At 44.3% G+C, this 18,011-nt stretch overlaps 1 protein-coding gene across 1 annotated transcript in view; it reads left to right on the forward strand.

The window, feature by feature from the left end:
- The first annotated feature begins 11,773 nt into the window (after positions 1–11,773).
- The window catches only part of LOC118215527 (cyclic AMP-responsive element-binding protein 3-like protein 1), a 47,497-nt gene continuing 41,259 nt past the window's right edge, over positions 11,774–18,011 (forward strand). The window contains exon 1 of the mRNA XM_035396418.1: positions 11,774–12,157. Within this exon, the coding sequence (XP_035252309.1) occupies positions 12,056–12,157 (102 nt within the window). The 5' untranslated portion in view covers positions 11,774–12,055. The remainder of the gene's footprint in view (positions 12,158–18,011) is intronic.

The following is an 18,011-nucleotide window of genomic DNA, read 5'->3' on the forward strand; positions in this document are numbered from 1 at the left end:
GAACACACCCCCAAAAGATTAGGTCTTCATCCTGGTGATCACCTGAAAACTTCATTCTGGCTTTTTTATGCCGGTCTTGGAGTAGGGGCTTCTTCCTTGCGCGACAGCCTTTCAATCCATGGCGATGTAAGTACTTTTGTACCTGATGCCTCCAGCTTCACCAGTTCCTTTGTTATTGTCTTCCCTACCAGCACCCCTGCGTGTGAAGTATACGCATTTCACAATGTCTCCTATTCAATTAAATTAGTACAAGCTTGATTACTAGATTTGGGAATGATGCATGGAACAAAACAAGCTCTATCATGTAATGTTTTGTTTAAAATGAAAAGGTACCATCTTGTCAGGAGATGTTAGGTGCGAGCAATTTTATATTACATTTCTTAAAAATGAATTGAATACATACAAACATACTGTATATGAATGGAGTTCTAGTCTACCCTTGAGAAAGACAAGATTAAAAACTCCAGGTGGCATCTAAACATTAAATGAAATAGGTTAGAAAAAGTATTACCGTAATAGACAGACCTCTGTATGCAAAGAACATCAGGCTCTCTGTATCTAGGTCAGGACTGCACCATCACTTTCCACAGATGTGACTGGATGTGTCACTTTCCAAGGCTATCATTTTACAGATGTGACTGGATGTGTCACTTTCCAAGGCTATCATTTCACAGATGTGACTGGATATGTCGCTTTCCAAGGCTATCATTTCACAGATGTGACTGGATGTCATTTTCCAAGGCTATCATTTCACAGATGTGACTGGATGTGTCACTTTCCAAGGCTATCATTTCACAGATGTGACTGGATGTGTCACTTCCCCCACCTCTTCATCCAGACAGGTCCTCTTTAAATGCCAACTGGATGTCATAAATGAATACAGAGCAGGTTGCCCTGGTAAGGCCACTTGTTTGCAGTGCGCAGGTTGCAGCGAGGTTGGGAAGCGTGCGTCTCTTGACGGGCGAGATTACATACGCCGTACCGATGAGGCACTGGGCTTGGCAAAAATACACCACACAGTCAGAATAACTAATTACCCCTCAGTACAGCGGATACTCAGAGATTAATGGAAGAACATTTTTTTCTGAGCAACTTTTATGTTTACGTATCCATACACCCATTTTATTTCATTTTATTTTTATTTCTTTTTTTTTTTTTAAGATGTCTCAATATCGTTAATGATATCATTTTATCACATAAAATTAATTCAACTTTTTAAAAAAAGTATATATATTTTTCAGGTTTATTGGACAGGATAGTATAGAGAGACAGGAAGAACGTGGAACAGAGGGAGAGACATGCGAAAATGTCGTGTGGTCAGACTCAAACCGCCGACGTTGTGGCTCGTAATGAGCTTGTGGGTAGTGCTCCACAGGCTGCGCCACGAGACATCCCCCTCAACTTATTTTTAGAAAAAAGAAGTTCTGGATCTTTAAAAAATCTAAGATGATATATGATCATTTGTCATATCAAATTAGGTTTGATGTTTAGGTCATTTTTGCACAATTTCCTGTCAAATTGTAGTGACCGTGGTGCAATAGGAAGGCTCACTGTTGTCACCGACACCTCAAACGGACTCATATGTAAAGGAGCCAGGTCCTCCTTAGCAATGCATCCAAGGTTAATGCCCACTCAGCACCACTTCATAGTTCTCAAACTGACACAATGAAAATGAATTCTAATATATCTATAATATACTGCATTTTGAATGGAGGCAGGTCAAATCTATTTTCAAAAACATGTGGATATATTGCCATTTCTGCTTAAATTAGTAATACTAGTAATGACAGAAATGAAATATTCTGAAAATACATTTCATTAGTGTATATTATCAGGATATTGCAGCACTTCATAATACATGGAGAAATATTCCTATTATTACCACATTTAGTTATTGCAATTTTTAAAAACGCATTGCTGAGAGATAACTTTCTCATTATATTTTCAATTCCAAATATTTACAATACATTGTAGTATATTCCATTCTATAGGGGATATATAAACAGACTAAAATTGCTATATTTGTGCATTTAAAGTGACAGTTCCATGTTTTATTTTATTTTTTTAAAGTTGGTGTTATGTCTTGATTTCAGTGGTGCATGTAAGTACATGCCACAAAAATTAGAAGACCACAAAACAAAAAATGACAAATAAACAATATACTGGATTTCCAATTAAGGAAAAACACATTTTTATTGTAGTCGTTCCTTTTATCCTGAAACCCCAACATGCCAGAAATGCAAATCCTCATGCTGCATCCTCAGAACACCGTTTTATGAGAATCTTATGTGTCACTAATGCATTAATATCCAGACTTGAGTCCTAGTGAATGTTTTTGGGTTTGGCTTGATAGACGTATGGAATGGAGAGGTTAAGAGTCCATTGAACAGGCGGATGCTTGTGAAGCCTCTACAACAGGGCGGCACAGTGCATGTAATCCATCTGTTTCAGGATTTCATGCCAGCTTCTATCAATCACTTGTTTGATCCGCATTTTTATACAGCCTCTAACTACAGCTGCAGACTGTAACTGTGTTTTTGATATAGTCTTTAACTACAGCTGCAGAATGTAACTGTGTTTTTGATACAGTCTTTAACTACAACTGCAGACTGTAACTGTGTTTTTGATACAGTCTTTAACTACAGCTGCAGAATGTAACTGTGTTTTTGATACAGTCTTTAACTACAGCTGCAGAATGTAACTGTGTTTTTGATACAGTCTTTAACTACAACTGCAGACTGTAACTGTGTTTTTGATACAGTCTCTAACTACAGCTGCAGATTGTAACTGTGTTTTTGATACAGTCTCTAACTACAGCTGCAGATTGTAACTGTGTTTTTGATACAGTCTATAACTACAGCTGCAGACTGTAACTGTGTTTTTGATACAGACTCTAACTACAGCTGCAGACTGTAACTGTGTTTTTGATACAGTCTCTAACTACAGCTGCAGATTGTAACTGTGTTTTTGATACAGTCTCTAACTACAGCTGCAGATTGTAACTGTGTTTTTGATACAGTCTCTAACTACAGCTGCAGACTGTAACTGTGTTTTTGATGAAAATTCTACCCTCCATTCTGTAGGCAAATGGAAAGCTTAGGCTGGCTGAATATCCCGTTATCCTCATCTGGTATTTTTTAAAGGAGAACAGTCTCTTCCTCTCTCTTCTGCTCTTCTGTTCATTTCCCTTCTGTACAACTTTTCTTTTCTACTCTCTTCTGTTCCTCTCTTCTTTTCTTCTCTTCTGTTCTTCAGCCTTCTCTTCTTCTCAGCTGTTACTCTCCTTTTTGTTCCTCTCTCTTCTGTTCCTCTATTTTGTCCCTCTATCTTATGGTACTACCTGTTCTTTTTTCTCTCTTTTGTTTCTCTCTCTATTATTCCTCAGAATTTTCTTCCTCTCTCTTCTGTTCTTCACTTTTTCTCTCACTTTTGTCCCTCAATCTTCGGTTCTTCTATTCTGTTTCTCTCTCTTGCTCCTCTTGTGTTCTTGTTTTTTGATCTGTTTTTTTTTCCTCACTTGTGTTCTTTTCTGTTTCCCTCTCATTTGTTCATATTTCTTCTGGTTCTGACTATTGTGTTCCTCTCTTCTGTTCCATTCTCTTCTGTAATTGTCTTCTGGTTCTCACTTTCTTTCTTTCCTCTTGCAGTCATTATGTTCACTCAGCTTCTTGCTGTTTCCATGGTGTCAAAAGGTACTGGGCTTGGGGGTGCAATGGACACCATGCAGACCATGTGACCATGATGATTCTTGTGCTCAGATCCCCATGAGGAAAGAATGAGTCATAGAAAGTCCTTGTTCTGGGCTCCGTGATGTCAGAAACACTGGCTATCCTTTTCCAAAATGCAGAAGTCCAGTTCTAACAGTCATGGAAAAATCTGAACGCTTATCAGTATGGCTAAAGCTGGCAGTATACTCAGTAAGAAGAAAGAACTTCAGGATTGAGAACCACCGGCGAACATGTCCACGAACACTGTTGTCGGTATACTCAGTGGCCACGCCATGGATATATAAAGAGAAGGGCTACGCGAGATCACAACACAAAAGAAAAAGTTTAAAGTGGCTTTAGTTTATCTAGCTATGCAAAAGAAGAAATAAAGGCAAATGAGATGGTACGTTCACCCTCTAAATCAGAGTAGGACGAAGAATGGAGAGTTTTGTCTGTACATTTGCCAAATGTGTGCTAGGCGTTTTGATGACTTGCTGAAACGAGTAGCACCATTCATCAAACATGCGGGAACAAACAGAAATCCCATCTCTACAGAAGAGAGATTGGCGTTGACTCTCTGTTCATTAGCATGAACGGTCTGCCCTGAGCCGTGATGTAACCGACCATGTTATATTTGGACCAATAGCTGAGAGGGGGAGATCGGAGAACAAGAAAGAAGTTTTCTAAAAGTTCTCCCTGGAGGCCGTTGCACACTGCACCGTAAGAACACATAACACTGCGTCTTTTTATTCGTCAAATAATTGGGCTTAAAATGACTGAGTTTTAAAAATTCGAAATTAAATTAAAGTTTGTGCCATTCTCTTCACAACACTCGACAATAGACAACAGGTGCTTTTACCCAGGTGCGAACGTGAGGCTGTCTACTCCAGCACGTTGTTCAGCAACTGAATGACCAGTGCTTTGATACAAGTTTTCCAGTCAAACACTATCGAAACTAACTTTGCACATATAATCACACAAAATTCATTCACTGCAATTGTGATGAACTTGACAAAGGCTTTAGAGTGGGGATGAATACTAAGTGTGGATGTTGTAGCTATAGAGATAGATAACTCTGCGACCATAACGCCACCAACATATATATATATATATATATATATATATATATATATACATTCCATAAGATTATCAAAGTTTATATTCATTATATTCATTATATTCATATACTGTCATGACTCAAGGTAGGCTAGGCCTTTTTTAAAGCTTATTTGAGCATAGTGTGTTTTTGATTCTCTCATGCATGCTTACTCCAGAGGTGGTCAGTGGAGCTTAGCCCAAGACGGAATCAAGGTGTGTGTGGGGGGGGGGGGGGGGGGTCATGTAAGCGGGGTACAGAGGAGAATGCACAGTCTGGCTCTTTCCTACAACGTCCCATATTGTGTGTATAGTGTGGCAATTAACTTTAGTCTACAGGTGGTTAATTGCAATAAAATAAAAACTGGCTTGTAGATTTCTGTCTGGGGTGCATGTTTCGCAGTTCTATGAAAGTGACTGTGTAGTGTGTGCAGGCAGGGGTGTAAGAGCTGTGTTGGAGACAGAAACCTCTGCGCTAAGATCTGCAGTCGACTTACAGCAAGCTCAGCCTCTCTGAGCTGCGTAGTGTGTGCAGGCAGAGGCGTAAGAGCTGTGTTGGAGACAGAAACCTCTGCACTGAGATCTGCAGTCGACTTACAGCAAGCTCAGCCTCTCTGAGCTGCGTAGTGTGTGCAGGCAGAGGCGTAAGAGCTGTGTTGGAGACAGAAACCTCTGCACTGAGATCTGCAGTCGACTTACAGCAAGCTCAGCCTCTCTGAGCTTTCAGCGCAGTGCCTGACATCGCCAAATAAATCATTCAGAAAACGTTTTCAATGTCCATATGTAACACACTAACACTGCAGTCACTTCCTGTATATCCAATACTTGCACCTTTGTGGTTCTCTTGTCCATATAAATGTAATCCAAAATGGCTCTTTCATATTCAAGTTGTTGTTGTTCTCTTGCTCTGACTACATTTTCAACTCAAACCAACATGTCTCTGCTAAGGACAGTCAAAAAGCAAACCAACCAATCTGAAGAATGGGCCTTGGGGTGACATACATTGTGCTGTCTGAGCAGTGATAGGTTTCCTTACAAGTCAAGCAAGCTGTAGGATGAATTAGACAGGAGTGTTAGTTTTAAACCCAGCCCTGTGTGGGGTTTAGTTTTGCACTTCTCTGTCAGGCAGCTCAGTGGGCAGCCTAGTTTGTTTGCAGCAGTGGCCTTTCAAATGATCAGAATAAAAGCCCCCAGTTGTCCCCTTGAAAATAAGGTCCCTTTGTCTTGTGTAATACAGTACCCAACCTGATAATAATGGCGCATATTCAAAGAAAGTAGCATTTTACTGCGACAAAGTCATTGGAGAACTGGACAAAAGAGAATGTCCAACGTGAAAATAGGCTTTCCTTGGAAACCTTTGTTGAATTTGACAGCTTTCAGATATATTCACAGTTTTTTTTCCAGTGGAGGTGTAGCAGATGAACTGTGTAACATAATTTTGCCACTGGCCAATGTGGATTTTGTGAACTAAATAGCTATAGTCATAAGTTATAAGGCGCTTTATACTTTTTTCTTCCATTTTTATATACATTATGTGTGGATCATTAATAATTTCTCACATATTTCATAGGTTTTGATACTTTAGTCTTGATGGTACACTTGTGCCCTTCAAATATTGCCATGAACTAATGCACTTGTTGTACGTCGCTCTGGTTAAGAGCGTCTGCTAAATGCCTGTAATGTAATGTAATGGAAGGCTCTTCCAGCCAGAGGGAGCATGAAGGCCTGGATCAGCCATAGGAAGAGCCCGTAACCTGTACGTGCCTTCACATTTCAGCTTCATATATCTGCATAAATAGGAGGGACGGTTCCCTAAAATAGCTTGATAAATAAAAACATAACAATGACTAAGCCTTCGTATTGACAATGCAGGCCATTTAAGCAGTATAGAACAAAGAGTGCAATAATGTGTTAGGCCAACTAGAAATGAATCTCAAAGCCCCATGATACACAGTATCCAACGGGTGAAGACTGTGACTTCAGGCTTTCATGTGCAAGAGATCACCATAATCAGGAGTGGGGATAAAAGAAGCAACAATCAGAATGTTTGGCATCAGAATTTTAAAAAGACTTGTTCCTATAAAACCCCAACCTTAAATTTAACTGTAGATCAGTTGATAGATACTGTATCAGCAGATCATTGCTGACTGAGTGTGTTACATAAGGCAGTGTAATATACAGAATTCAAGCATGATACAATTTTAAATTTTATTGTATCTTCTTACAACTATAAACACAGCAAATTATCAATAGAATACAAATACAAGCATTTCTTCAAATTGTTTTAAATTTCAATTACAGAGCTGTTATGTTCAGAGTAAGGACCCACACGCAGACCAGGGAAATCCAAGAAAACGTCGTCTTTAATCAGTCCGAAGTTCGAAGCCAGGTGATCAGAGAGAGTGCGGTACCGAATCGAGTTTCCAAAAGAATAGTAAAAAGACAGGCAAAAAGTCAAAAACCAGGAGATCAGAAATAGCGAAGGTACAAAGGGGCAGGCAAAAGAGAAGTCAAAGAAAAGTGAAGGTCGAACCAGAAGCAAACAAAACCAAAAGGGGCAGGCAAACTCGAAGTCGGGCAAAGGGGTGTCGCAGGAATCTCAATAAACAAAGGCTTACAAATAATCAGCACAATGAATATGATCAACATTCTGACATTGAACAGGTGGAAAAGACTGACATTTATACACTGGGGAAGATAACAATCAAGGAGGGGTTAAGTGAGTGAGGGAGGAGTAACAAACAACATCCAGGTGAAGAACATTAGGAAAACTAATTCAATGACAGGGGACTGACAAAACGCGGACTGGAATCACATAGACAACAATGATAATAGACGGCCTGGGTGAAGCAGGTAAACACGTGCAGAGAGAGAGAGGTGCAGTTAGAGCAAGAGACAGGTGCAGGCAATTGCAGAACTCAGCGTTAGAGCAGGCTAGAAAGAAAAGGGGCGGAGCTACAGCGCAGCATGGAGAAGGGGAGACTGATTAATGTATTAGTATAGTGATCTAAACTATCAAAAACCCAAAACTAGTGTGTGTTAGTCCATTAGTAATATTCACATGTTAGTATATTAGCGAGGTTAGTACTTTACAATCTATAAGTTAGTAGGGATTAGTAGAAATTAGTAAAACTAGAAATAAGCAGGAAGTAAGGCGAGAATGGAAAGAAGGGGGGAAACCACGAAAACCCGGAACCACCCGAATAGTGAAATCACACAAGTACAGGGGAGTGAAGCAGCTCAGGGAACACAGACACAGAGACAGTAATGGGGAGACAAGTGACCGGAAATACAGACTACAACAAGAGCTAAATAACACTTTGAAGAGTAAGCTTCATCCCCTAAGGAGAGATTAGATGGGCAGAACGACCTTAGGGAAAAACACAACAATGTTCAAGAAGTTTTTCAGTAGGAGCACCAGCAAGGCTTTCAGGCTGAATGGTTTGACCAGTTCGATCTGTCCCTGGGAGAGTGGGCGTGTCCATTCTCTACAATAACCTCTTCTGCCATGCCGATGATTGGACGACGTCGTGTGAGTGACAAATTCTGGATCCCCCGTTGGGGCGCAGGGAAGTGCAGGGAAAACAGACCCATTGAAATGTTGAACTAGATGAGCTGGTATCAATGTGCCTCGGTTCCCGCTGCTGGGACACGTTGCACAATAGCCCTTTGTCTGAGTCCCCACACCGATCCTCACTGCTTTAGGTCATTGTTACGGCTACACCACGGACACCTTTGTGTTCTTTGACCCTTCCCCTTTCCTTTCACCGACTCATATTGTGCTTACGCATCTGAGCTTCTACACGGCTCAGCTTCAGGTATCGCTGAGCAGGTCAGACTTTCTGTTTTCACCATGCTGCCCTGATATTTTGGGATTGTTTACAAAGGGAAAAAAGAGCATTCAGAATAAAGGGAGGGGAGCAGGGTATGAGATAAGGTGTGCATCTCAAAGTTCATTTTCAACTGCTTCACTTCCAGGCATGAACGCACATTGAGAATCAAAAATCATTCCCATTTGCTAAGTCATTGTGTCTTGTGCCTTAATCAGTCTTTTTATGGTAATTTGAATTAAATGTGAATATAACATTATCAGAGTAGGCATTGCTATGAACCCTTTCCCCAATAATGTTTCTTCCTATCTCCCAAATGCTATCCCAAGCCTAACTAACTGTGTACTAGAGCCAGCCACTAACAGCCTGAAAGAGGCTCCTAACCTAGTTGAAAGTTGGGGTGCAAACCCAAAGGACATGGGAAAAGACAAATGGTTTTAGATGGGTCAGAGTTCTGCGAATGTGTTGTTAGGTATATGGTGGATGGAAATTGTAATATGGTGCAGTGAAAATAAATAGGTGAATAGGGGAAAAAATAAGAGAGAGGGTGTCACTCTGGAGCAGGGCCTTATCCTGGGCAATGGTCCATCCATTATCTAAACCTGCTCATCTTGGGAAGGGTCCATACATCATCTATACCCGCTTATCCTGGGCAATGGTCCATCCATTATCTAAACCTGCTCATCTTGGGAAGGGTCCATACATCATCTATACCCACTTATCCTGGGCAGGGTCCATCCATTATCTATACCCACTTATCCCGGGCAGGTTCCATCCATAATCTATACCTGCTTATCCTGGGCAGAGTCCATCCATTATCTAAACCCGCTTATCCTGAGCAGGGTCCATCCATTATCTAAACCTGCTCATCTTGGGTAAGGTCCATCTGTTATCTATACCCGCTTATCCTAGGCAGGGTCCATCCATAATCTATACCTGCTTATCCTGGGCAGGGTCCATCCATTATCTAAACCCGCTTATCCTGCGCAGGGTCCATCCATTATCTATACTCGCTTATTCTGGTCAGGGTTGCAGGGGTGCTGGAGCCCATCCCAGCATGCATTGGGCGAGAAGTAGGCAGGTGAGGCAGGAATACACCCTAGACAGGTCGCCAATCTATCGCAGGGCACCACCATAAACCATTCACACAAACCATTCACTGTCCAAAGGCATGCAGGCAGGCACACACACCATTCACTCACTCACTCATACCTATGGGAAATTTAGAGTCTCCAATTAGCGTAACTGCATGTCTTTGGACTGTGGGAGGAAACCGGAGCACCCAGGGGAAACCCACACGGACACAGGGAGAATATGTAAACTCCACACAGAAAGGCCCAGGGCGGGATCCGAACCCACGACCTTCTTGCTGTGAGGCGATAGTGCTGCCCGCTGCACCTCCATGCCATTCTCAGAGAAACAAATTTTCTCAAGAGAAAAAGCAGAAAATGGAAACTCTGACAGGACAAGGCAGTGCCACTCTGGAGCAACTCCACCATATGCCTCTCAGCCTTACCACTGCCTGGAAAACCAGCCTTCAAAACCACAACAGACGGATTTTGTGCTAGTTGTCTTGACACTTATTGGATGATACTGTACCTGAACGTGTCCTCATGCCAGCAAATATAAAGCAGTTTGTAAATATCATCTCATAAAAAACAAAAATGCCAAGCACCACTGCTCCAACAGAAAGCCAGTCAGCATTGCTGATGGAAGTGGAAAGCATTCTTGGAGAACATCCCATAAATGCTCCTTTGGGCTCAGATGTGGTGAATGAGAAGGTGATCGCATATGGACGCCATCAGTGTCATGCTCCGCAAACCACTGGACACCTACCCGTGAAAAAGGGCAGTCTGTGTGAAGTGGTGGTGGGGGCAGAGGAGGACGGGGTCCTGCTGTCCTTCTCAGGGCGGGATCAGTGGTGCGGGGTTCCTCCTGCAGAGCTCCAGATGCTGCTGCACTCTGTGCAGTGGTGCGGGGTCCTCCTGCAGAGCTCCAGATGCTGCTGCACTCTGTGCAGTGGTGCGGGGTCCCCCTGCAGAGGTCCAGATGCTGCTGCACTCTGTGCAGTGGTGCAGAGTTCCTCCTGCAGAGCTCCAGATGCTGCTGCACTCTGTGCAGTGGTGCAGAGTTCCTCCTGCAGAGCTCCAGATGCTGCTGCACTCTGTGCAGTGGTGCAGAGTTCCTCCAGCAGAGCTCCAGATGCTGCTGCACTCTGTGCAGTGGTGCGGGGTCCTCCTGCAGAGCTCCAGATGCTGCTGCACTCTGTGCAGTGGTGCAGAGTTCCTCCTGCAGAGCTCCAGATGCTGCTGCACTCTGTGCATTGGTGCAGAGTTCCTCCTGCAGAGCTCCAGATGCTGCTGCACTCTGTGCAGTGGTGCAGAGTTCCTCCTGCAGAGCTCCAGATGCTGCTGCACTCTGTGCAGTGGTGCAGAGTTCCTCCTGCAGAGCTCCAGATGCTGCTGCACTCTGTGCAGTGGTGCAGGGTCCTCCTGCAGAGCTCCAGATGCTGCTGCACTCTGTGCAGTGGTGCAGGGTCCTCCTGCAGAGCTCCAGATGCTGCTGCACTCTGTGCAGTGGTGCAGAGTTCCTCCTGCAGAGCTCCAGATGCTGCTGCACTGCGGTTTAATGAGGTTCTCCTGCACACTGTTGTGGGTTTAACTCTAATGAGTCACAGAGTATTCTCTCTGTCACAGTATGCATGCACCAATGTGTGCGTATGCATATGCACATGCACGTACACAAGCATGAACGCATGCACACACACACACACACACATGCATACTGTACATACGCACACACACATACACACAAACATGCATACTGTACATACGCAAACACACACACATGCAAACATTGTCACACAGGCACAAACTTGCATACTGTACATACACACACGTCCTAGTATACAGTACAGTTATTCTAATCCACACTGCAGTACAGTAAATGAAATCCGACGTGGTTTTAAACATGATAATAATCTAAAAAGCAATTAGTGAGTAAACCTGTTGTGCGTTCGGTGGTGTCATTTTAAAATAAGAAAATGGGAGGGGACTTGGAGGGACTAAAAAAGTTAAATTAGGGAGGTACTGTTATGAATATGTAGCGAGTGTTTTTTTTTTTTTTTTTTGTTCCGTAGAGACAGCGCGCTACGTTGATGTGACAGATTTAATAGCACCTGGAACATCCTTACTACTGTGCACAGGACAATTTCCCAAAAAAGCATAGCTCGAATTAACGAGTTAGTTTCAGTTTAGTTCCATTGATGTTCAAATCTGATCATCTAGTTCCAAAGAAACGAAGCGGGAGTTTAATACTAAGAATACACGCTTGAAATTGCTTGGAACATTTCTTGGAATTTAACGCACACAATTATTGTATTTGCGAAAGAAGTTAGTTATCCGTTTTCTCGTTTGGAAAGCCATGGATACCCTTCTGGACAATTTCAGCTCGGAGAAACCTTTCCCAAATTCCAACCTGTTGGACCTGGAGGATTTGAATGAGTCCGATTTCCTCACCAACGTGGTACGTTCCAGATCAGTTAATTTTCTGATACACATGACGTTGTCTTTCCCGTATTTCCAGAGAAAAATGGACAATAATTCCATTAATGTGCCTCGGTAGTCTCCCCATACGTTTTCCTCCGGCGTTGTCGTCTGTTGTCATTTGTAAACCTGTTTGCTTTGGAAGATGTGGTATATTTCATATTCTATTATTCTGACTGGTTAAATTACGCTATAGCAAGTGCGTTGCTATCCGCTATGGCTAAATTATGGTTTCTATTTCAATTGCTGTTGCCTATATGGCCAAATCGTAAATTGCATCAACTACGAAGGACTTGCGAAGCACGCAGTGTCACCTATCTGTGACACTGTATTTTTGTAACGAGCTGCTTATGACATGCATTTCCAAACTGTTCATCGCATGAAATACGAACTCTGCGCTGTTTAGTTAGAAGAATACACGCATCTGCAAACCCCGATATTAGGAGGGTGACCGCTGGAGAAAGTATTCCTGATAAATACCATAATGAAAATATGAAATTAGGCGGACTGTTAACCGTTTCACGAACTGTGTGGAAATACGGGAGAAACGTTGGAGAAAGGAACACGTTCAGATCTGCTGTCTGTCCGTGGTTATTGGGTGCATAATAATACAACAGGTATTTTGGATTCAAAAGCAGCACTTTGTAAATTGTATCCGTCTAATGTACTCCTTGGTATATGGAATTCATAATTTCCAAGCAACAGCGTCTGGAGTATTGCGATACTCGTAAGTAAGCGGTTAATTCAAGTGAACTCATGAGTAAAGTGGAAACAATCCATTCGGCTTGCTTCTTATCATTTCCATAGTGACTCACTGGAGTAGCCCACAGAGAATGGCGATAATATCTCCAGCAGCTGCTTTCTATGATGTCTGGGCCGCCATTCCCAGACAGCCATATATCAGAGTTTCCACGACGATGGACGGCACATGGGTCTTCCCTCCCATCGTCGGTAACTCACAGGTACCACGGGGGATCGAAGGACACTTCACACTGCTCTTACAATAGCACATATTCCAGACGTCCTTAAACTGGTCCGGGCTTTATGGGTGGTTTGGGCGAGCGCTGAGCGCCGTGATTGTGGTGGTTTTGCACGGGGAACAGAGTGCAGACTGTATTTGTGAGATGACTGGGCTACGGTCGCGGCGCAGCTTCAGGCTGAACGCAGCTCGTGTGCCCGGCGCTCTCCGGCACCAGCGCGCGTGTACGGAACCGGGAAGCCGGCTCGCCTGCTCTGAAAGGAACCGTTTGTGCTTAACTGCGGAACGGGAGTCGCAGGTGAAGCTTGCGTCTGACACCTTCAGGAGAAACTAGATTTGTTTTCAGCTGTAATGGGGTCGGGACCGTTTTAGTTCGTAATTTCATATACACCCTGGAATTGGCACTGAATTGGTGTCTGCTCTGTGAATCAGAGAGCACTGGTACAAGACCTTTCTATGCTGTTAAGACACAATGTGGTTACGGCACAGTGTGTTTTGAGCTACACTCGCCGGAGATTTTGGGACCATGTGTGGGGGTACTGTAGTTTTGATCTGGAAGGTCTCTCAGTATTAGAAGAGTGAAAGAATGTTTTGATCACACTGTGTACCTGAGGATATATTAATTACAAAATTAATGACTGTGCAAAGGACACAAAACAACCTGTTCGTAAATAAATAAATAGAAATGACACCCTTTTCTATAGATTCTCAGCGCTATCTCTTAAGGAGTAATGTAGGGCAGCTTCTCTTGTGATTGCCACGCTAACATACCTGCTATGAGCTTCCAGCTGTACCGTACGTACGGCGCTATAAATAAAGTAACCAGACGTGACATAAGTTTGAGAGGCATGTGAAGCTGCTGGATGCTGGTGCTTTAGGCCAGAGCAGGTGGAAGGTAAGCCTCACCTTTAGGCCAGAGCAGGTGGAAGGTAAGCCTCACCTTTAGGCCAGAGCAGGTGGAAGGTAAGCCTCACCTTTAGGCCAGAACAGGTGGAAGGTAAGCCTCACCTTTAGGCCAGAGCAGGTGGAAGGTAAGCCTCACCTTTAGGCCAGAGCAGGTGGAAGGTAAGCCTCACCTTTAGGCCAGAGCAGGTGGAAGGTAAGCCTCACCTTTAGGAGGGAACCCTGTCACTCGCCCCCACACGCTGCCGGAGTCTGTGGGAAAGCCTGCTAATCACACAGATTGTCTGGGTGCCAGTACTGCCTCTAAGGTAGCTGTTGTAACCTGTGATGTCCTGATTAGGTATTCATGTCCAGCACACAGTATAGAGGGTTGCTCAAAATGTAGGCTAATGCCCTTTATTTAAATCATCAGAATGCACTGGAAATGGATGAAACACAGCAATGCACTTCTCACCAAATGAGCTAATCTGTGGGCGAGTTTCACTTCAGTAGATTACATTGCTGCATTGGGCAGCACACGTGTGGTGCATTACTTTACAGATAAACCTTCAGTGGTCTTATGAGCGTGGAGTCAGAGAGCTGAACTAATTGGATATTGAAAGGAAACATAGTTACTGCCACGTTGGTGTTTTGGCAGGCAGTTAAAAGGGAATAATGCTGATTTGGTGGCACGTTATGAAGTTAGAAGGTAATTATTAACAGCAGGGTATCCTGTTATGATTATGCTCAGAATGATTTCATTCCAGAGGTCTGGACTGTTTTGTGCATAACCAGGTGGGGAATGTTTTGTGTATAACCAGGTGGGGACTGTTTTGTGTATAACCAGGTGGGGACTGTTTTGTGTATAACCAGGTGGGGACTGTTTTGTGTATAACCAGGTGGGGACTGTTTTGTGTATAACCAGGTGGGGACTGTTTTGTGCATAACCAGGTGGGGACTGTTTTGTGCATAACCAGGTGGGGACTGTTTTGTGTGTAACGAAGGGGGGTGAGCACTGAGGCTGTTGGCTCCATGGATGCACCTCTCGTAGTTTTTGTCATTCGGACCCCCCCCCCCCCCCCACGTTTCTGGTTTCTGCCAGTCGCAGGTCGCCAGCCTCTTCACTCACAAATTCTGTTTGGCATGTCTGTGAACCGATTATTTATTGGTTAGCAGTTATATCTTGTTACGCTAGCTTTGATGCTGTACGATATGTAGTGTTTAGATTTTGGCCTTAGAGAGGGAATCAGTGAATAAGAATGTGGCTTGGCCTCCCTGTCACAAGCATCAAAGCAAATGTGATTGGAGCAATATAAAATCCACTGATACCCTAATCTAGGCAGACAATCTATAGGTCTCACCCCCTCCGAAGAGACAAACCAGATGACACAGGACACCATATCGGGGGTCGAAGACCCTATATGCCTAACATTTCCCTTTCCCATGTCCTCTTTAAGTTTGAATGCAATCTTTAGGTAGGCCAGTCCTTGTCATAAATTAGTCTGACCCCCCTTCCCTTCTATGCTATACCTTAACCCAGCATCACCCAATCAGGGCAAAACATCCTTGAGCCATGCTGGGTAAGGTATTTAAGATTGCCACAGGAAAAAGGTTGTTGTGTTGCGTTTGGTTTCAGAGCCTGGAAGAAGAGTTTTCCTCTTTTTATTTTGGTGGTGGTTCCTTGGTTGTGTGTTTTTAGCTGGTTTCCTTGTGGCGCTTATACTGGAAGTGGGTGATACTTTGGCAAGGTCTGGCCGATCTGTTTCTCTCTCTCTCTCATATCCGTCTCTCTCTCTCTCTATTTTCTGGTATTTCTAGATTAGTTGTTTAATATTTAGTATTATGTCTTCTGTTGGGTAATTTAGAAGTAGAGTGCCTGCATTCAATAAAGAATGTATGTTTTCAGTTCATTAATATAATTGATTGCATCTTATTGAATTCAATTATTTAATCTTAAAACCTGGTATTGAGCTTGTTTTGACTTGTTGGTTGATTCCACCAGTGCACTGTAGACTGACCTATCAATGAATTTGGCGATTTAATTGATAATTCTCATTTTAAATAATAATTATTAAATTAAATCACATAAAATATATTTTACATGTAGGTTAAGTGAGGGGTTCTAGCATGCAATATCACTTGGTTCAGTATTCAGAGTGCTGAACATCTTAAGAAGGACATTGATTGTTGGAACCGCTGGATTCAGAAGATAGACATATTCTTAATGAATCCTTGCTTGTCTGACAATGCTAAGCAAAAAACCCAAGCTCTAGCTAGTTACCTAGCTTCTCTTGCTTGGTTTCATTCAAATCAGTGTTAGAGCATCAAGTAATGCTTTCCTTTGCAATGGTGTTGGCGTGAGCTAGCTGGCAAGGTGACTGGGTGGATGAACTAAGTTTCCCAGTTTGTGAGCAAAGGGGCTGGCGAAGCATCGGGGGCAAGGAAGTCTTCCGGACTGCAGCCTCGGAGTCCACCACCTTGGCAAAATAGGCACTGAATGTCACTTTAATTGTATTTCACATTGTACAGAGTCATTGTTGTCACATGCTAACCAGTGTAGCGCGCTGATGTCACACGCTAACCAGTGTAGCGCGCTGATGTCACACGCTAACCAGTGTAGCGCGCTGATGTCACACGCTAACCAGTGGAGCGCGCTGATGTCACACGCTAACCAGTGGAGCGCGCTGATGTCACACGCTAACCAGTGGAGCACGCTGATGTCACACGCTAACCAGTGGAGCTGATGTCACACGCTAACCAGTGGAGCGCGCTGATGTCACACGCTAACCAGTGGAGCACGCTGATGTCACACGCTAACCAGTGGAGCTGATGTCACACGCTAACCAGTGGAGCGCGCTGATGTCACACGCTAACCAGTGGAGCACGCTGATGTCACACGCTAACCAGTGGAGCGTGCTGATGTCACACGCTAACCAGTGGAGCGCGCTGATGTCACACGCTAACCAGTGGAGCGCGCTGATGTCACACGCTAACCAGTGGAGCACGCTGATGTCACACGCTAACCAGTGGAGCTGATGTCACACGCTAACCAGTGGAGCGCGCTGATGTCACACGCTAACCAGTGGAGCACGCTGATGTCACACGCTAACCAGTGGAGCGTGCTGATGTCACACGCTAACCAGTGGAGCACACTGATGTCACACGCTAACCAGTGGAGCGCGCTGATGTCACACGCTAACCAGTGGAGCTGATGTCACACGTTAACCAGTGGAGCGCGCTGATGTCACACGCTAACCAGTGGAGCTGATGTCACACGCTAACCAGTGGAGCTGATGTCACACGTTAACCAGTGGAGCACGCTGATGTCACACGTTAACCAGTGGAGCTGATGTCACACGCTAACCAGTGGAGCTGATGTCACGCGCTAACCAGTGGAGCTGATGTCACATGCTAACCAGTGGAGCTGACGCCTACGCCAGCCTCAGTAAGAGTCAGGTCCCTCCTGAGAGCGGTGTCAGTCACAGGCCTACGCCAGCCTCAGTAAGAGTCAGGTCCCTCCTGAAAGCGGTGTCAGGCACGGGCCTACGCCAGCCTCAGTAAGAGTCAGGTCCCTCCTGAGAGCGGTGTCAGTCACGGGCCTACGCCAGCCTCAGTAAGAGTCAGGTCCCTCCTGAGAGCGGTGTCAGGCACGGGCCTACGCCAGCCTCAGTAAGAGTCAGGTCCCTCCTGAGAGCGGTGTCAGGCACGGGCCTACGCCAGCCTCAGTAAGAGTCAGGTCCCTCCTGAGAGCGGTGTCAGGCACGGGCCTACGCCAGCCTCAGTAAGAGTCAGGTCCCTCCTGAGAGCGGTGTCAGGCACGGGCCTACGCCAGCCTCAGTAAGAGTCAGGTCCCTCCTGAGAGCGGTGTCAGGCACGGGCCTACGCCAGCCTCAGTAAGAGTCAGGTCCCTCCTGAGAGCGGTGTCAGGCACGGGCCTACGCCAGCCTCAGTAAGAGTCAGGTCCCTCCTGAGA

Source organism: Anguilla anguilla, chromosome 16 (assembly GCF_013347855.1).
Source record: "Anguilla anguilla isolate fAngAng1 chromosome 16, fAngAng1.pri, whole genome shotgun sequence".
In the NCBI taxonomy this organism is placed as follows: Eukaryota; Metazoa; Chordata; class Actinopteri; order Anguilliformes; family Anguillidae; genus Anguilla; species Anguilla anguilla.